Below are 18,972 nucleotides of genomic sequence, written 5' to 3' on the forward strand. Positions count from 1 at the left end.
ACAAATGTAATCTTTAACCAAATTTAAAGAATATTTAGGGGAGGCTGGCAAGACGGCTGAATAGGAACAGCTCTGGTCTACAGCTCCCAGTGAGACCCACACAGAAGGCAGGGGATTTCTGCATTTCCAACTGAGGTACCTGGTTCATCTCACTGGGACTGGCAGGACAGTGGGCACGCCCACAGAGGGCGAGCCGAAGCAGGGTGGAGTGTCACCTCACCCAGGAAGAGCAAGGGGTCAGGGAATTTTCTCCCCTATGCAAGGGAAGCTGTGAGGGACTGAGCCGGAGGAACTCTGGCACAGATACTGCGCTTGTCCCAGTGGTTTTCACAGCCCACAAACCAGGAGATTCCCTCCTGGGCCCTGGGTTTCAAGCACAAAACTGGTGACCATTTCGGCAGATGCCGAACTAGCTGCAGGGGTTCTTTTCTTTCATACCCCAGTGGCGCCTGGAACAGCAGCAAGACAGAACCATTCGCTCCCCTGGAAAGGGGTGCTGAAGCCAAGGAACCAAGTGGTCTGGCTTGGCAGGGCAGGTCCCACCCCCATGGAGCCCAGCAAACTAAGATCCACTAGCTTGAAATTCTCACTGCCAGCACAGCACCAGCTGAGATGCATCTGGGACGCTGGAGCTTGGTGGAGGGAGGGGCATCCGCCATTGCTGAGGCTTGAGTAGGCAGTTTTATGCTCACAGTGTAAACAAAGCCACTGGGAAGTTCCAACTGGGCGGAGCCCACTGCAGCTCAGCAAGGCTGCTGTGGCCAGACTGCCAGATTTCTCTTCTCTGGGCAGGACATCTCTGAAAAAAAGGCAGCAGCCCCAGTCAGGGACTTATAGATAAAAACCCCATCTCCCTGGGACAGAGCACCTGGGGAAAGGGGTAGCTATGGGCACAGCTTCAGCAGACTTAAATGGCCCTGTCTGATGGCTCTGAAGAGAGCAGGGGACCTCCCAGCACAGCATTCGAGCTCTGCTAAGGGTCAGACTGCCTCCTCAAGTTGGTCCTGACCCCTGTGTATTCTGACTGGGAGATACCTCCTTGTAGGGGACGACAGACACCTCATACAGGAGAGCTCTGGCTGGCATCTGGCAGGTGCCCCCCTAGGATGAAGCTTCCAGAGGAATGAGCAGGCAGCAATCTTTGCATTCTGCAGTCTCCACTGGTGATACCCAGGCAAACAGTGTCGGGAGTGGACCTCCAGCAAACTCCAGCAGACCAGCAGCAGAGGGGCCTGACTGTCAGAAGGAAAACTAACAAACAGAAAGGAATAGCACGTCCACCTCAAAGACCCCACCCGAAGTTCACCAACATCAAAGATAAATCCACAAAGATGGGGATAAACCAGCAAGAAAAGGTTGAAAATTCCAAAAACCAGAATGCTGCTTCTCCTACAAAGGATCACAACTCCTTTCCAGCAAGAGAACAAAATTGGACGGAGAATGAGTTTGATGAATTGACAGAAGTAGGCTTCAGAAGTTGTGTAATAACAAACTCCTCCGAGCTAAAGGAGCATGTACTAACCCAATGCAAGGAAGCTAAGAACCTTGAAAAAAGGTTAGACGAATTGGTAACTAGAATAACCAGTGTAGAGAAGAACATAAATGACCTGATGGAGCTGAAAAACACAGCATGAGAACTAAAAACACAGCACAAGAACTTCCTGAAGCATTCACAAGTTTCAATAGCCGAATCAATCAAGTGGAAGAAAGGATATCCGTGATTAAAGATCAACTTAATGAAATAAAGAGAGCAGACAAGATTAGAGAAAAAAAGAATAAAAATGAATGAACAAAGCCTCCAAGAAATATGGGATTATGTGAAAAGACCAAATCTACATTTGATTGGTGTACCTGAAAGTGACGAGGAGAATGGAACGAAGTTGGAAAACACTCTTAAGGATATTATCCAGGAGAACTTCCCCAACCTAGCAAGACAGGGCAACATTGAAATTCAGGAAATACAGAGAACACCATAAAGATACTCCTCAAGAAGAGCAACCCAAGACACATAATTGTCAGATTCATGAAGGTCGAAATGAAGGAAAAAATGTTAAGGGCAGACAGAAAGGTCAGGTTACCCACAGACGGAAACCCATCAGATTAATAGCAGATCTCTCTGCAGAAACTCTACAAGCCAGAAGAGAGTGGGGGCCAATATTCAACATTCTTAAACAAAAGAATTTCAACCCAGAATTTCATATCCAGCCAAAGTAATCTTCATAAGCAAAAGAGAAATAAAATCCTTTACAGACAAGCAAATGCTGAGAGATTTTGTCACCACTAGGCCTGCCTTACAAGAGCTCCCCAAGGAAGCACTAAACATGGAAAGGAACAACTGGTACCAGCCACTGCAAAAATATACCAAATGGTAAAGAACATCGACACTATGAATAAACTGCATCAACTAATGGGCAAAACAACCAGCTAGCATCATAATGACAGGATCAAATTCACACATAACAATATTAACCTTAAATGTAAATGGGCTAAATGCCCCAATTAAAAGACACAGACTGACAAATTGGATAAAGGGTCAAGACCAATCAGTGTGCTGTATTCAGGAGACCCATCTCACATGCAAAGACATACATAGGCTCAAAATAAACAGATGGAGGAACATTTACCAAACAAATGGAAAGCAAAACAAACAAACAAACAAACAAAAAAACAGCATGAGTTGCAATCCTAATGCCTGATAAAACAGACTTTAAACCAACAAAGATCAAAAGACACAAAGAAGGCCATTACATAATGGTAAAGGGATCAATGCAGCAAGAAGAGCTAACTTTCCTAAATATACATGCACCCAATACAGGAACACCCAGATTCATAAAGCAAGTTCTTAGAGACCTACAAAGAGACTTACACTCCCACACAGTAACAGTGGGAGAGTTTAACATCCCACTGTCAATATTAGACAGATCAACGAGATAGAAAATTAACAAGGATATTCAGGACTTGAGCTCAGCTCTGAACCAAGCAGACATAATAGACATCTACAGAACTCTCCACCCCAAATCAACAGAATATACATTCTTTTCAGCACCTCATCACTCTTACTCTAAAATTGACTATATAATTTGAAGTAAAACACTCCTCAACAAATGCAAAAGAACAGAAATTATAACAAACTGTCTCTCAGACCATGGTGCAATCAAACTAGAGCTCAGGATTAAGAAACTCCCTCAAAACCGCACAACTACATAGAAACTGAACAACCTGTTCCTAAATGACTATGGGGTAAATAACAAAATTAAGGCAGAAAAAGAGATGTTCTTTGAAACCAATGAGAATGAAGACACAATATACCAGAATCACTGGGACACATTTAAAGCAGTGTGTAGAGGGAAATTTATAGCACTAAATACCCACAAGAGAAAGCAGGAAAGATCTAAAATTGACACCCTAACATCAAAATTAAAAGAACTAGAGAAGCAACAGCAAACAAATTCAAAAGCTAGCAGAAGACAAGAAATAACTAAGATCAAAGCAGAACTGGAGATAGAGACACACAAAAAAAAACCCTTCAGAAAATCAACAAGGGGTGCAAGCAAGATGGCCGAATAGGAACAACTCCAGCCTCCAGCTCCCAGCGCGAGTGACACAGAAGACGGGTGATTTCTGCATTTTCAACTGAGGTACTGGGTTCATCTCACTGGGGAGTGCCGGACAATCGGTGCTGGTCAACTGGTGCAGCCTGACCAGCGAGAGCTGAAGCAGGGTGAGGCATCGCCTCACCTGAGAAGCACAAGGGGGAAGGGAATCCCTTTAGAAACTGAGACACACAACACCTGGAAAATCAGGAAACTCCCACCCTAATACTGCGCTTTACCAAGGGTCTTAGCAAATGGCACACCAGGAGATTATATTCCACACCTGGCCCGGAGGGTCCCACACCAACGGAGCCTCCCTCATTGCTAGCACAGCAGTCTGAGATCTAACTGCAAGGCAGCAGCAAGGCTGGGGGAGGGGCGCCCGCCATTGCTGAGACTTAAGTAGGTAAACAAAGCCTCTGGGAAGCTCGAACTGTGTGGAGCCCATCACAGCTCAAGGAGGCCTGCCTGTCTCTGTAGACTCCACCTCTGGGGACAGGGCATAGCAAAAAGAAAAAAAAAAAAAAAAAAAAAGAAAGCAGCAGAAACCTCTGCAGATGTTAATGACCCTGTCTGACAGCTTTGAAGAGAGCAGTGGATCTCCAAGCACAGAGGTTGAGATCTGAGAACAGACAGTCTGCCTGCTCAAGTGGGTCCCTGACCCCTGACTAGCCTAACTGGGGGACATCCCCCACTAGGTGCAGACCGACACCTCACACCTCACACGGCAGGGTACACCCCTGAGACAAAGCTTCCAGAGCAAGAATCAGACAGCAGCACTCGCTGTTCAGCAATATTATATCTTCTGCAGCCTCCGCTGCTGATACCCAGGCAAACAGGGTCTGGAGTAGACCTCAAGCAATCTCCAACAGACCTACAGCTGAGGGTCCTGACTGTTAGAAGGAAAACTAATAAACAGAAAGGACACCCACACCAAAACCCCATCAGTACATGACCAGCATCAAAGACCAAAGGCAGATAAAACCACAAAGATGGGGAAAAAGCAGGGCAGAAAAGCTGGAAATTCAAAAAGTTCAAAAAATCAGAGCGCATCTCCCCCTCCAAAGGAATGCAGCTCATCACCAGCAACGGATCAAAGCTGGACAGAGAATGACTTTGACGAGTTGAGAGAAGAAGGCTTCAGTCGATCAAACTTCTCAGAGCTAAAGGAGGAACTATGTAACCAGCGCAAAGAAACTAAAAATCTTGAAAAAAGAAAGGAAGAATGGATAACTAGAATAATCAAAGCAGAGAAGGCCATAAACGAACTGACAGAGATAAAAACCATGACACAAGAAATACATGACAAATGCACAAGCTTCAGTAACCGACTCGATCAACTGGAAGAAAGAGTATCAACGATTGAAGATCAAATGAATGAAATGAAGTGAGAACAGAAGTCTAGAGAAAAAAAAGGTAAAAGAAATGAACAAAGCCTCCAAGAAATATGGGATTATGTGAAAAGACCAAATCTACGTCTGACTGATGTGCCTGAAAGTGAGGGGGAACATGGAATCAAGTTGGAAAACACTCTTCAGGATATCATCCAGGAGAACTTCCCCAACCTAGTAAGGCAGGCCAACATTCAAATTCAGGAAATACAGAGAATGCCACAAAGATACTCCTCGAGAAGAGCAACTCCAAGACACATAATTGTCAGATTCACCAAAGTTGAAATGAAGGGAAAAATGTTAAGGGCAGCCAGAGAGAAAGGTCGGGTTACCCACAAAGGGAAGCCCATCAGACTAACAGCAGATCTCTTGGCAGAAACTCTACAAGCCAGAGGAGAGTGGGGGCCAATATTCAACATTCTTAAAGAAAAGAATTTTCAACCCAGAATTTCATATCCTGCCAAACTAAGTTTCATCAGTGAAGGAGAAATAAAATCCTTTAGAGACAAGCAAAGGCTTAGAGATTTTGTCACCACTAGGCCTGCCCTACAAGAGATCCTGAAGGAAGCACTAAACATGGAAAGGAAAAACCAGTACCAGCCATTGCAAAAACATGCCAAAATGTAAAGACCATCGATGGTAGGAAGAAACTGCATCAACTAACGAGCAAAATAACTAGCTAATATCACAATGACAGGATCAAGTTCACCCATAACAATATTAACCTTAAATGTAAATGGACTAAATGGTCCAATTAAAAGACACAGCCTGGCAAATTGGATAAAGAGTCAAGACCCATCAGAGTGCTGTATTCAGGAGACCCATCTCACATGCAGAGACACACATAGGCTCAAAATAAAGGGATGGAGGAAGATCTACCAAGCAAATGGAGGACAAAAAAGAGCAGGGGCTGCAATCCTAGTCTCTGATAAAACAGACTTTAAACCATCAAAGATCAAGAGACAAAGAAGACCATTACATAATGGTAAAGGGATCAATTCAACAGGAAGAGCTAACTATCCTAAATATATATGCACCCAATACAGCAGCACCCAGATTCATAAAGCAAGTCCTTAGATACTTATAAAGAGACTTAGACTCCCATACAATAATAATGGGAGACTTCAGCACCCCACTGTCAACATTAGACAGATCAACGAGACAGAAAGTTAACAAGGATATCCAGGAATTGAACTCAACTTTGCACCAAGTGGACCTAATAGACATCTACAGAACTCTCCACCCCAAATCAACAGAATATACATTCTTCTCAGCACCACATCACACTTATTCCAAAATTGACCACATAGTTGGAAGTAAAGCACTCCTCAGCAAAGGTAAAAGAACAGAAATTATAACACACTGTCTCTCAGACCACAGTGCAATCAAACTAGAACACAGGACTAAGAAAATCTATCAAAACCGCTCAACTACATGGAAACTGAACAACCTGCTCCTGAATGACTGCTGGGTACATAATGAAATGAAGGCAGAAATAAAGATGTTCTTTGAAACCAATGAGAACAAAGATACAACATACCAGAATCTCTGGGACACATTTAAAGCAGTGTGTAGAGGGAAATTTATAGCACTAAATGCCCACAAGAGAAAGCAGGAAAGATCTAAAATTGACACTCTAACATCGCAGTTAAAAGAACTAGAGAAGCAAGAGCAAACACATTCAAAAGCTAGCAGAAGGCAAGAAATAACTAAGATCAGAGCAGAACTGAAGGAGATAGAGACACATAAAACCCTCCAAAAAATCAATGAATCCAGGAGCTGGTTTTTTGAAAAGATCAATAAAATTGATAGACCACTAGCAAGACCAATAAAGAAGAAAAGAGAGAAGAATCAAATAGATGCAATAAAAAATGATAATGGGGATAACACCACCGACCCCACAGAAATACAAACTACCATCAGAGAATACATAAACACCTCTATGCAAATAAACTAGAAAACCTGGAAGAAATGGATAATTTCCTGGAAATTTACACTCTCCCAAGACTAAACCAGGAAGAAGTTGAATCCCTGAGTAGACCAATAGCAGGCTCTGAAATTGAGGCAATAATTAATAGCCTACCAACCAAAAAAAGTACAGGACCAGATCCATTCACAACCGAGTTCTACCAGAGGTACAAGGAGGAGCTGGTACCATTCCTTCTGAAAGTATTCCAATCAATAGATAAAGAGGGAATCCTCCCTAACTCATTTTATGAGGCCAACATCATCCTGATACCAAAGCCTGGCAGAGACACAACAAAAAAAGGGAATTTTACACCAAAATCCCTGATGAACATTGATGCAAAAATCCTCAATAAAATACTGGCAAACCGAATCCAGCAGCACATCAAAAAGCTTATCCACTATGACCAAGTGGGTTTCATCCCTGGGATGCAAGGCTGGTTCAATATACACAAATCAATAAACGTAATCCAGCATGTAAACAGAACCAAAAACAAAAACCACATGGTTATCTCAACAGATGCAGAAAAAGCCTTTGACAAAATTCAACAGTCCTTCATGCTAAAAACTCTCAATAAATTTGGTATTGATGGAACGTATCTCAAAATAATAAGAACTATTTATGACAAACCCACAGCCAATATCATACTGAATGAGCAAAAACTGGAAGCATTCCTTTTGAAAACTGGCACAAGACAGGAATGCCCTCTCTCACCACTCCTATTCAGCATAGTGTTGAAAGTTCTGGCCAGGGCAATCAGGCAAGAGAAAGAAATAAAGGGTATTCAGTTAGGAAAAGAAGAAGTCAAATTTTCCCTGTTTGTAGATGACATGATTGTATATTTAGAAAACCCCATCATCTCACTCAAAATCTCCTTAAGCTGATAAGCAACTTCAGGAAAGTCTCAGGACAAAATCAATGTGCAAAAATCACAAGCATTCTTATACACCAGTAACAAACAGAGAGCCAAATCATGAATGAACTTCCATTCACAATTGCTTCAAAGAGAATAAAATACCTATGAATCCAACTCACAAGGGATATAAAGGACCTTTTCAAGGATAACTACAAACCGCTGCTCAGTGAAATAAAAGAGGACACAAACAAATGGAAGAACATACCATGCTCATGGATAGGAAGAATCAATATCGTGAAAATGGCCATACTGCCCAAGGTAATCTATAGATTCAATGCCATCCCCATTAAGCTACCAATGACTTTCTTCACAGATTTGGAAAAAACTGCTTTAAAATTCATATGGAACCACAAAAGATCCCGCATTGACAAGACAATCCTAAATCAAAAGAACAAAGCTGGAGGCATCACACTACCTGACTTCAAACTGTACTACAAGGCTACAGTAACCAAAACAGCATGGTACTGGTACCAAAACAGAGATATAGACCAATGGAACAGAACAGAGCCCTCAGAAATAATACCACACATCTACAACCATCTGATCTTTGACAAACCTGAGAAAAACAAGAAATAGGGAAAGGATTCCCTATTTAATAAATGGTGCTGGGATAATTGGCTAGCCATAAGTAGAAAGCTGAAACTGGATCCTTTCCTTACTCCTTATACGAAAATTAATTCAAGATGGATTAGAGCCTTAAATGTTAGACCTAAAAACATTAAAACCCTAGAAGAAAACCTAGGTAATACCATTCAGGACATAGGTAGGCATGGGCAAGGACTTCATGTCTAAAACACCAAAAGCACTGGCAACAAAAGCCATAATTGACAAATGGGATCTAATTAAACTAAAGAGCTTCTGCACAGCAAAAGAAACTACCATCAGAGTGAACAGGCAACCTACAGAATGGGAGAAAATTTTTGCAATCTACTCATCTGACAAAGGGCTAATATCCAGAACCTACAAAGAACTCAAACAAATTTATGAGAAAAAAACAACCACATCAAAAAGTGGGCAAAGGATATGAATAGACATTTCTCAAAAGACATTCATACAGCCAACAGACACATGAAAAAATGTTCATCATCACTGGCCATCAGAGAAATGCAAATCAAAACCACAATGAGATACCATCTCACACCAGTTAGAATGGCAATCATTAAAAAATCAGGAAACAGCAGGTGCTGGAGAGGATGTGGAGAAATAGGAACACTTTTACACTGTTGGTGGGATTGTAAACTGATTCAACCATTGTGGAAAACAGTATGGCGATTCCTCAAGGATCTAGAATTAGAAATACCATATGACCCAGCCATGCCATTACTGGGTATATACCCAAAGGATTATAAATCATGCTGCTATAAAGACACATGCACACGTATGTTTATTGTGGCACTATTCACAATAGCAAAGACTTGGAATCAACCCAAATGTCCATCAGTGACAGACTGGATTAAGAACATGTGGCACATATACACCATGGAATACTATGCAGCCATAAAAAAGGATGAGTTCGTGTCCTTTGTAGGGACATGGATGCAGCTGGAAACCATCATTCTCAGCAAACTATCGCAAGAACAGAAAACCAAACACCATATGTTCTTACTCATAGGTGGGAATTGAACAATGAGATCACTTGGACTCTGGAAGGGGAACATCACACACCGGGGCCTATTATGGGGGTGGGGGGAAGGATGGCATTGGGAGTTATTCCTGATGTAAATGACGAGTTGATGGGTGCTGATGAGTTGATGGGTGCAGCACACCAACATGGCACAAGTATACATATATAACAAACCTGCACGTTGTGCACATGTACCCTAGAACTTAAAGTATAATAAAAAAAATAAAAAAATTTAAAATTAAAAAAATTTTTTAAAAAATCAATGAATCCAGGAGCTGTTGTTTTGAAAAGATCAACAAAATAGATAGACTACTAGCCAGACTAGTAAAGAAAAGAGAGTAGAATCAAATAGACGCAATAAAAAATGATATAGGGGAAATCACTACTGATCCCACAGAAATACAACCTATCATCAGAGAACACTATAAACACCTCTATGCAAATAAGCTAGAAAATCTAGAAGAAATGGATAAATTCCTGGACACATAAACCCTCCCAAGTCTAAACCAGGAGGAAGCTGAATCCCTGAATAAACCAATAACAAGTTCTGAAATTGAAGCAGTAATAGCCTACCAACCAAAAAAAGTTCAGGACCAGACGGATTTACAGCTGAATTCTACCAGAGGTACAAAGAGGAGCTGGTACCTTTCCTTCTGAAACTATTCCAAACAATAGAAAAAGAAGGAATACTCCCTAACTCATTTTATGTGGTCAGAATCATCCTGATACCAAAACCTGACAGAGACACAACAGAAAAAGAACATTTCAGGCCAACATCTCTGATGAACATTGATGCGAAAATCCTTAATAAAATACTGGCAAACCAAACCCAGCAGCACATCTAAAAGCTTATCCACCATGATCAAGTCAGCTTCATACCTGGGATGCAAGGCTGGTTCAACATATGCAAATCAATAAATATAATCCATCACATAAACAGAACCAATGACAAAAAACACAAGATTATCTCAATAGATACAGAAAAGACCTTCAATAAAATTCAACACCCCTTCATGCTAAAAACTCTCAATAAACTAGGTACTGATGGAACATATCTCAAAATAATAGGAGCTATTTATGACAAACCCACAGCCAATATCATACTAAATGGGCAAAAACTGGAAGCATTCCCTTTGAAAACTGGCACAGGACAAGGATGCTTTCTCTCTCCGCGCCTATTCAACATAGTATTGGAAGTTCTGGTCAGGGCAATCAGAAAAGAGAAAGAAATAAAGGGTATTCAAATAGGAAGAGAGGAAGTCAAATTGTCTCTGTTTGCAGATGACATGATTGTGTATTTATAAAACCCCATTGTCTCAGCCAAAAATCTCCTTAAACTGATAAGCAACTTCAGCAAAGTCTCAGGATACAAAATCAATGTGTAAAAATCACAAGCATTCCTATACACCAGTAACAGAATGCCAAATCATGAGTGAACTCCCATTCACAATTACTAGTAAGAGAATAAAATACCTAGGAATAGAACTTATAAGGGATGTGAAGGACCTCTTCAAGAACAACAAACTACTGTTCAAGGACAAAAGAGATGACACAAACAAATGGAAAAACATTCCATGCTCATGGATAGGAAGAATCGATAACATGAAAATGGCCATACTGCCCAAAGTAATTTATAGATTCAATGCTATCCCCATCAAGCTACCACTGACTTTGTTCACAGAATTGGAAAAAACTACTTTAAACTTCATATGGAACCAAAATAGGGCCCGCAATAGCCAAGACAATCCTGGGCAAGGAGAACAAAGCTGGAGGCATCATGCTACCTGACTTCAAACTATACTACAAGGCTACCGTAACCAAAACAGCATGATACTGGTACCAAAACAGCATGATACTGGTACCAAAACAGATATATAGACCAATGCAACAGAATAGAGGCTTTGGAAATAACACCACATATCTACAACCATCTGATCTTTGACAAACCTGACACAAACAAGCAATGGGGAAAAGATTCCCTATTTAATAAATGTTGTTGGGAAAACTGGCTAGCTCTATGCAGAAAACTGAAACTGGACCTCTTCCTTACACCTTATACAAAAATCAGCTCAGTATGGATCAGAAACTTAAATATAAGACCTAGGACCATAAAGATCCTAGAAGAAAACCTGAGCAATACCATTCAGGACATAGGCATGGGCAAAGACTTCATTGTCTAAAACACCAAAAGCAATGGCAACAAAAGTCAAAATTGACAAATGGGATCTCACTAAACTAAAGAGCTTCTGCACAGCAAAAGAAACTATCATCAGAGTAAACAGGTAACCTACAGAATGGGAAAAAATTTTTGCAATCTATCCATCTGACAAAGGGCTTATATCCGGAATCTACAAAGAACATAAACAAATTTACAAGAAAAAAACAAACAACCCCATCAAAAAGTGGGCAAAGGATAGGAACAGACACTTCTCAAAAGAAGACATTTATGCAGCCAACAGACACATGAAAAAAATGCTGAACATCACTGGTCATTAGAGAAATGCAAATCAAAACCACAATGAGATACCATCTCACACCAGTTAGAATGGCAATCATCAAAAAGTCAGGAAACAACAGATGCTGGAGAGGATGTAGAGAAATAGGAACGCTTTTACACTGTTGGTGAGATGGTAAAATAGTTCAACTATTGTGGAAGACAGTGTGGTGATTCCTCAAGGATCTAGAACTGGAAATACCATTTGACCCAGTGATCCCGTTACTGGGTATACATCCAAAGGATTATAAATCATTCTACTCTAAAGTCACATACACACATATATTTACTGTGGCACTATTCACAATAGCAAAGACTTGGAACCAACCCAAATGTCCATCAATAATAGACTGGAAAAAGAAAATGTGGCACATATACACCATGGAATACTATGCAGCCATAAGTCGGGGGGAAACCATCATTCTCAGCAAACTATCACAAGAACAGTAAACCAAACACCGCATGTTCGCACTATAAGTGAGAGTTGAACAATGAGAACATATGGACATAGGGAGGGGAACATCACACACCAGGGCCTGTCGGGGGGTGGGGGACTAGGGGAGGAATAACATTAGGAGAAATACCTAATGTAGGTGACGGGTTTATGGGTGCAGCAAATCACCATGGCACATGTATACCTATGTAGCAAAACTGCACGTTCTGCACATGTAACCCAGAACTTAAAAAAAGAAAAGGATATTCAGAGTGACTATAGTTAACAACAATGTATTGTGTATTTCAAAGTAGCAAGAAGAGAGGATTTCAATTGTTCTTAACACATAGAAATGATAAATATTCAAAGTGATGGGATACCTCAAATATTTGACTTGATCATTACACATTCTATATATATAACAATATCACACGTATCCAACAAATATGTTAAATATTATGTATCGATGAATGAGTATTAGAATTTTGTGGTTGTTAAGCCCTCAAAGTCATCATATTTGCAGTAAAGGTGTTAAACAAAAGCTGTGTCTATTTGTTAAATCACTATAAATATATATAAACTATATATATAACTCTATATATATATAGTTTGCTTATGTTTCAGTGGATGACTTGTTGACTTTCTGCCACATCTTTCAGCAGCAGAGGTCAGTTTATGGGATGATGACAAGGAAGCCTCTTTAGACTTCATGAGGACTACCTCTGTTTTCTTCACCACCCTATCCCCAGTGCCTAGCACCCAGCAGGCACTCAACGAATGCTGCTGAATAAATCAATGACTCCAAAGATAACAGCTTTGGTACACAGATAAAATACTTTCATGATAGATTTGGAAGGGACAGCATGGGGGCCACATATCATAGGAGCAGGAGAGGTAAGATGAGGGGCATGGGCTATGATTCCTTCCCCCAAATCTCTGAGATAATTGGAACCCAAGTGGAGTGTGCATTTTGATGGCACAAGGGTAGGGCAGGGATGAGGAGATAATGTTTGAGAAATAAGAAACTGGCACAATGTTTTGACCTTTGTGATGCTGGACTGTCTTGGTGAACTTACTGAACTCCTTGGGGACTCAGTTTCATCATCTGAAAAGTGAAGATAACAATACTGACCACACAAGGTTGCTACAAGAATTAAGGGGAAAAAAAAGCTAACATAAAAAGCACCTGGCACAGAGACGGTCATAAAAGTCATAGTGGGCCCTTATTTTTTCATTTGACAGGTATATATTGAGAGATGGCATACACAGTGGTCACAGGCAGATACCCAGAGACAGACTGCCGGAGTTTGAACCCCAGCTTTATCACTTAGAGCTGGGTATCTTAGGAAAGTTACTTAATTGTTCTTTGCCACAAGTTTCTCTTCTGTGGAATATAGGATAATAATGCTTACCTCATCATGTCACTCTGAGGATAAACTCAGTTAACAAATATAAACCACTCAGAACAGTATCTGGCACACAAGCACTTTTTAAGTGTTACCTATTGTCATTATCATATGCTAGGCATTTTCATATTCTTATCCCACTTTGATCCCTCTTAGGGCTGATGGAAACAGTGATAGATAGGAACAGACAGATGTGTTGACATGATGATGGAGGACGTCCCATTAGATGGGCTGGTCTATGTCTCATTAGAATAATGGGTCCCAAATCTAAGCATGCACCAGATTCACCCTGAAGGCTTGTTAAAACACAGGTTGTGGGGGCCCCACCCTCAGAGTTTCTGATTCAGCAAGTCTGGATGGGCTTGAGATTTTGCATTTCTAAGAAGTTCCCAGGTGTTGCTGATGCTGCTGGTCCTGAGAATGCATTCTGAGAAGCACTGTTGTGTAACAAGAGAGGATGTCTGAAGCTCCAAGAGGAGGAAGAAGGGAGGATGCATACAGAGATAGGAGTTCTACAACAGTCCCAAATAGGACTGAGGTATGGACACTAGCAGAAAGAGTCAAATGTTCAACCACTCATCGAGCAAATATTTATGCACTGCCCACTATGAGCAGGGCCCTGTATTCACCAATCAGTTGCAAGAACAAGGATTAAGCTGAGCAGAAACAACTGTGAGCCAGAGAGGACTATCGACTTACTGAATTTAGCCAGAACAGTGCTGCTATGGTTTGAACGTGTCCCCCAGAGCTTATGTGTTGGAAACTTAATCCCCAGTGCAACAGTGTTGAGAGGTAGGGTCTAATAAGAGGTGAAGTCGTGATGACTCTACCTTTGTGAATGGATTGTGGTTATCACGGGAGTGGGTTAGTTATCTTGAGAGTGGATTTGTTATAAAGGTGAGTTCGGCCCCCTCTTGCTCTCACCTTCTCTTACCCTTCTGCCTTTCCCCATGGGATAATGCAGGAAAAAGGCCCTCATAAGATGTAGGCACCTTGATGTGAGACTTCCCAGTCTCATGTCAAGTGAGCGAAATAAACTTCTGTTGTTTATAAATTACTTAGTGTCAGGTGTTTTGTTATAGAAACACAAAATGGACTAAAACAAGCACTAAACAAGCTAAGGCAAGTGATTTAATCTCTCTAGTTTCAATTTCCTGGACCAACAATGGGAATAATAGTTCATATGTACTAGGGTTGTTTTGAGAATTAAACAAAGATAAACTAATTAAACAAAGACAGGTTAAACTAAGATTAAGTAAAGCACTTAGCATAGTGTCTGGCATATGGTATGTACCCAACAAATATTGGCTGTTGCTAGTATTATTATTGGGTCACCCTTGCAGATACATGCCAAGAGGTTCCTTGCCATAGAAGGACATTACAGTGAGTGTGGAATTAAATCTCACTAGGCCCAAAACCTAGAATCCCAGAGAGCAGAAAAATAATTTAAATCACAGGATTAAAAATCACAACCTGGCCACAAGGATTGAAAGATGTCTTTGGATAAGGGAGGTATTTGCGTCAGGGTCCTCCACGGAGCCCACAAATTGTACCAGAGTCGCCAGCAGCCAGCTATGGGTATAAGTATTCCTTTTGAGTTTTTTTCTTCTTAGTTTGCAAATGCAAGATAAAAATGAATTCCAGAACAATGGAAATCTGAGATGAGAATTAATTACAGCAAATTTGGCCAGGCCTCCTCCTCGGATCCCTCCAGTCTTCTGGGATGTGTTCTGACAACTTGCTGGCTCTTTTCTAAACCTCTGAAAGGGGATGACGTTCCTACCACTTTCCTTGGAAGAATATTCCACAGTGAAATATGACTCACTGTCGGGGTCCTTGTCTGTGCGATTCCCTTTCTTTTCTTGCCCCACTTTTGTCTTACTGTGCCCTTTCACGCGGAGTCAAATGTAAGCCTCCCCTTGAGGAGCGTGTTCTGTGAGGACTGACATTTAAAGACCATTACCACCTCTTAAACTCAGCCCTGTTCATTTGGCCAAGTAAAGCATGTTTAATTCTTTTTAATCTTCCCCCATAAATCAATCTCTACATTCCCTTAATAGTCTTCCTCCTGTGCTTTGAACTCCCTCCAACTTGGCGGTCCCGAGCTCTTGTTCCGTTTAGACTTGAGAATTAACCAGTCAATCACGAAATGCCTGTGCAGGCGAAACAGCCAGGCCTAGCCAGGGCTCCAAGTGCTCTCCCCACGCTTGGCTGCTGAAGGATACTGTGGGCCCAGAGAAGAGCCCTGTGACCTGCTGAGACAAAGCAAGGCCTGCCTAGTGGCCAACCTTGCTCAGATAGGTGTGCGGCATTTGCTGCTTGCTCCATGATGACCCTTTCAAATGGACCTGGCCCAGCTGGCCAAAGGTCAAGGGACTGCATGGGAAGCCACCTGAGACACTTGTACCTCTCCAGCCTCTACCTCCCAGGGCAGGGACGGCCACTGAATAAGCCCAGGCAGGGTCTTACCTGGAAGGTCCCGGCATGGTCTTCTTCCTTATCACCCTCTCTGTTCTCTTTGAGGGCAATTAATGTGAATCCTCTGAAGTAGGAGGGAGGAGCAGCTGAAAGTGTTACTGCAGAGAGAAAAGAAAGCAGGTTTTAAGTATAAGAATCAATTATTGTCTATTTGTCAAATGGGATAGACCTGAGTTCTCCATCAATATCCCAGACCTGTGGGTTACAGAGGCCGTGGACAGTGGTGAGGCCTTCATGCATTGATTTGAGAACTCTTAACCTCTTCACCCAGCTCCCTCTTACATTTCAGAACCTGTTAAATATCTGAGCTGCTATCTTACTTGGAGATTCTTGCATCAACCAGGGATGTGGTGAGCTCTCTCCCAATAACCACAATTTGATAAAGATAGTCCCTGGTCAGAAACTCAATCTTGACAATTGTCTAACATTACACTTCCATTAGACTGGCCCAAGAGAAAACTAGTTCTTCACAGCACAAAGTCCTGTAGGATGACCTTTGTGGCAGAGGCTGCTGTGTGTTCTTCAAAACGTATTTCTTTTTTTTTTGTGGAAACTCAGCTACACCACATTTCCCAGCCTCCTTCGCAGTTAAGTCAGCTTTACAACCAAGTTCTGCCAGTGGAAGTGATGGACAGACATGATATACAGTAGCCCCCTGCAGATAAGGCCAAGACACATGCCAAGACCCCAAGTGGATGCCTGAAATAATGGATAGTACCAAACCCTATGCTTACGATGGTTTTCCTATATATACATACATACATATGTATCTATGATAAAGTTTAATTTATAAATTAGGAACAGTAGGAGATCAACAATAACTAATAAGACACAATCATTATAACAACACTCAAAACAGCATGCAATGTAAAACGTATGAATTGTTTATTTTTGGAATTTTCCACTTAATAGTTTTGGACCACAGTTTACTGCAGGTAACTGAAACCACAGAAAGCAAAACCTCGGATAAGGGAGTACTGCCATACTCTACTTCCAAGCCTGACCTGTACAAACTTTCCACACGACCCTGCACTCTCACTCTCTTGCCTCTGCCTGCTTAATTCAGGGTCCAGCAGAAGACTCTGATGTCCCAGAAGGGCCATGGAACCACAGAGGGAAGGAAACTGGGATTTTAAACAAACCCATGGAAAATCACCTACTGGCCAGAAACATCCATACTATACTTTGCATGAGCTGGAAATAAACTTACGTTGTGGAGGGTCACCTGTTACAGCAGCTGGAATTATGTCTGTTATACTCTTCCTTCCTACATCTACCCAGGGAACGATTTTTCCATTAAAATCTAGCTCGGCCAGGCACGATGGCTCACGTCTGTAATCCCAGCACTTTGGGAGGCTGAGGTGGGCAGATCACAAGGTCATGAGTTCGAGACCATCCTGGCTAACACAGTGAAACCCCCATCTCTACTAAAAATACAAAAAATTAGCCGGGCGTAGTGGTGGGCGCCTGTAGTCCCAGCTACTTGGGAGGCTGAGGCAGGAGAATGGCATGAACCCAGGAGGTGGAGTTTGCAGTGAGCCGTGATTATGCCACTACACTCCAGCCTGGGTGACAGAGTGAGACTCCGTCTCAAAAAAAAAAAAAAATCTAGCTCAAGGGCCTTCTCAACAAGGCAATGGCAGTCCTCCCTCCCATTGGACCCCCAGTCTCCTGAGATGGAAATCTTTTATTGCAGTATTTTTTTGTACTAAATTGCAATTCTTTGTTGGTTCACCTTCTCCACTGGACTGTGCTAATACAGGAGAGGGGCTGGGTTTTCATTCTCTTTTTATCCCCAGAACCTGGCACAGAGCCTGGCATCTAATAGACATTCAATTCAGGTTTCTTTAAATTGATGTAAATTGGTATTTAAATTACTTTACGGCCTGCATAAAAGTGCTAAGATTCTGGACATTAGATATGGAATTACAGACTATTAGAACTTCAAGTGATCTCAAGTATCTTCTAATTCAGCCCTCCAATTTCATGGATAGGAAAGTAAAACATAGAAAGGTCAACAGACACACCTAAGATCATAAAATCATCCAGTGGCAACTTAGGGTCAGAATTGAAGGCCCACTCTCCCCAGTTTAACACTCTACCCATGGCTTCACAATATATTCATCATGTTACAGATCTTCCACAAATATTGTCTGATTAGTAAGTTTTTAAACTTTAAAAAATCAATTCATTTGACATATAATATTTGTGAATATGATATGCAGCCTCCTATCAAAGAGGAGCATTTAGTCTTCCAAATTCCTTAAACTAGTTTTAGCCCCGAAAATGAAGTGCCCTAAAGCTCCAACAAATAAAACCACTATCTTGGATAATGTAGTGGCTGGCCCTGAGCCACCAACAGAATGACACAGCAAAGAACTCTAAGACATAAAGAAGGTAAATAACATGCTGTGATTGGCCGGTTCATCCTACAAAAGTAAAGGAGCTACTGATGTCTACAAAAGATCAGATAGAAAAAAAGAAGGGGCTGGGCACAGCAGCTCACACCTGTAATCCCAGCACTCTGGGAGGCTGAGGTGAGTGGATCACTTGAGGCCAGGAGTTCAAGACCAGCCTGGCCAACATGGTGAAACCCCATCTCTACTAAAAATACAAAAAATTAGCCAGGCGTGGTGGCACACGCCTGCAATCCCAGCTACTCATGAGGCTG

At 41.6% G+C, this 18,972-nt stretch overlaps 1 protein-coding gene across 2 annotated transcripts in view; it reads right to left on the bottom strand.

Annotated features, from left to right (window-relative positions):
- Positions 1-18,972, bottom strand: part of SPON1 (spondin 1) — a 295,913-nt gene that overhangs the window by 259,595 nt on the left and 17,346 nt on the right. For both annotated transcript variants that reach the window (XM_077960460.1, NM_001266118.1), the window contains 1 exon segment: positions 16,293-16,399. Coding sequence is in view for 1 of the 2 variants with exons in the window: in NM_001266118.1 (NP_001253047.1) it covers positions 16,293-16,399 (107 nt within the window). In the remaining variant the exon portion in view is untranslated.

The sequence above is a fragment of the Macaca mulatta genome, chromosome 14 (assembly GCF_049350105.2).
Source record: "Macaca mulatta isolate MMU2019108-1 chromosome 14, T2T-MMU8v2.0, whole genome shotgun sequence".
NCBI classification, from domain to species: domain Eukaryota; kingdom Metazoa; phylum Chordata; class Mammalia; order Primates; family Cercopithecidae; genus Macaca; species Macaca mulatta.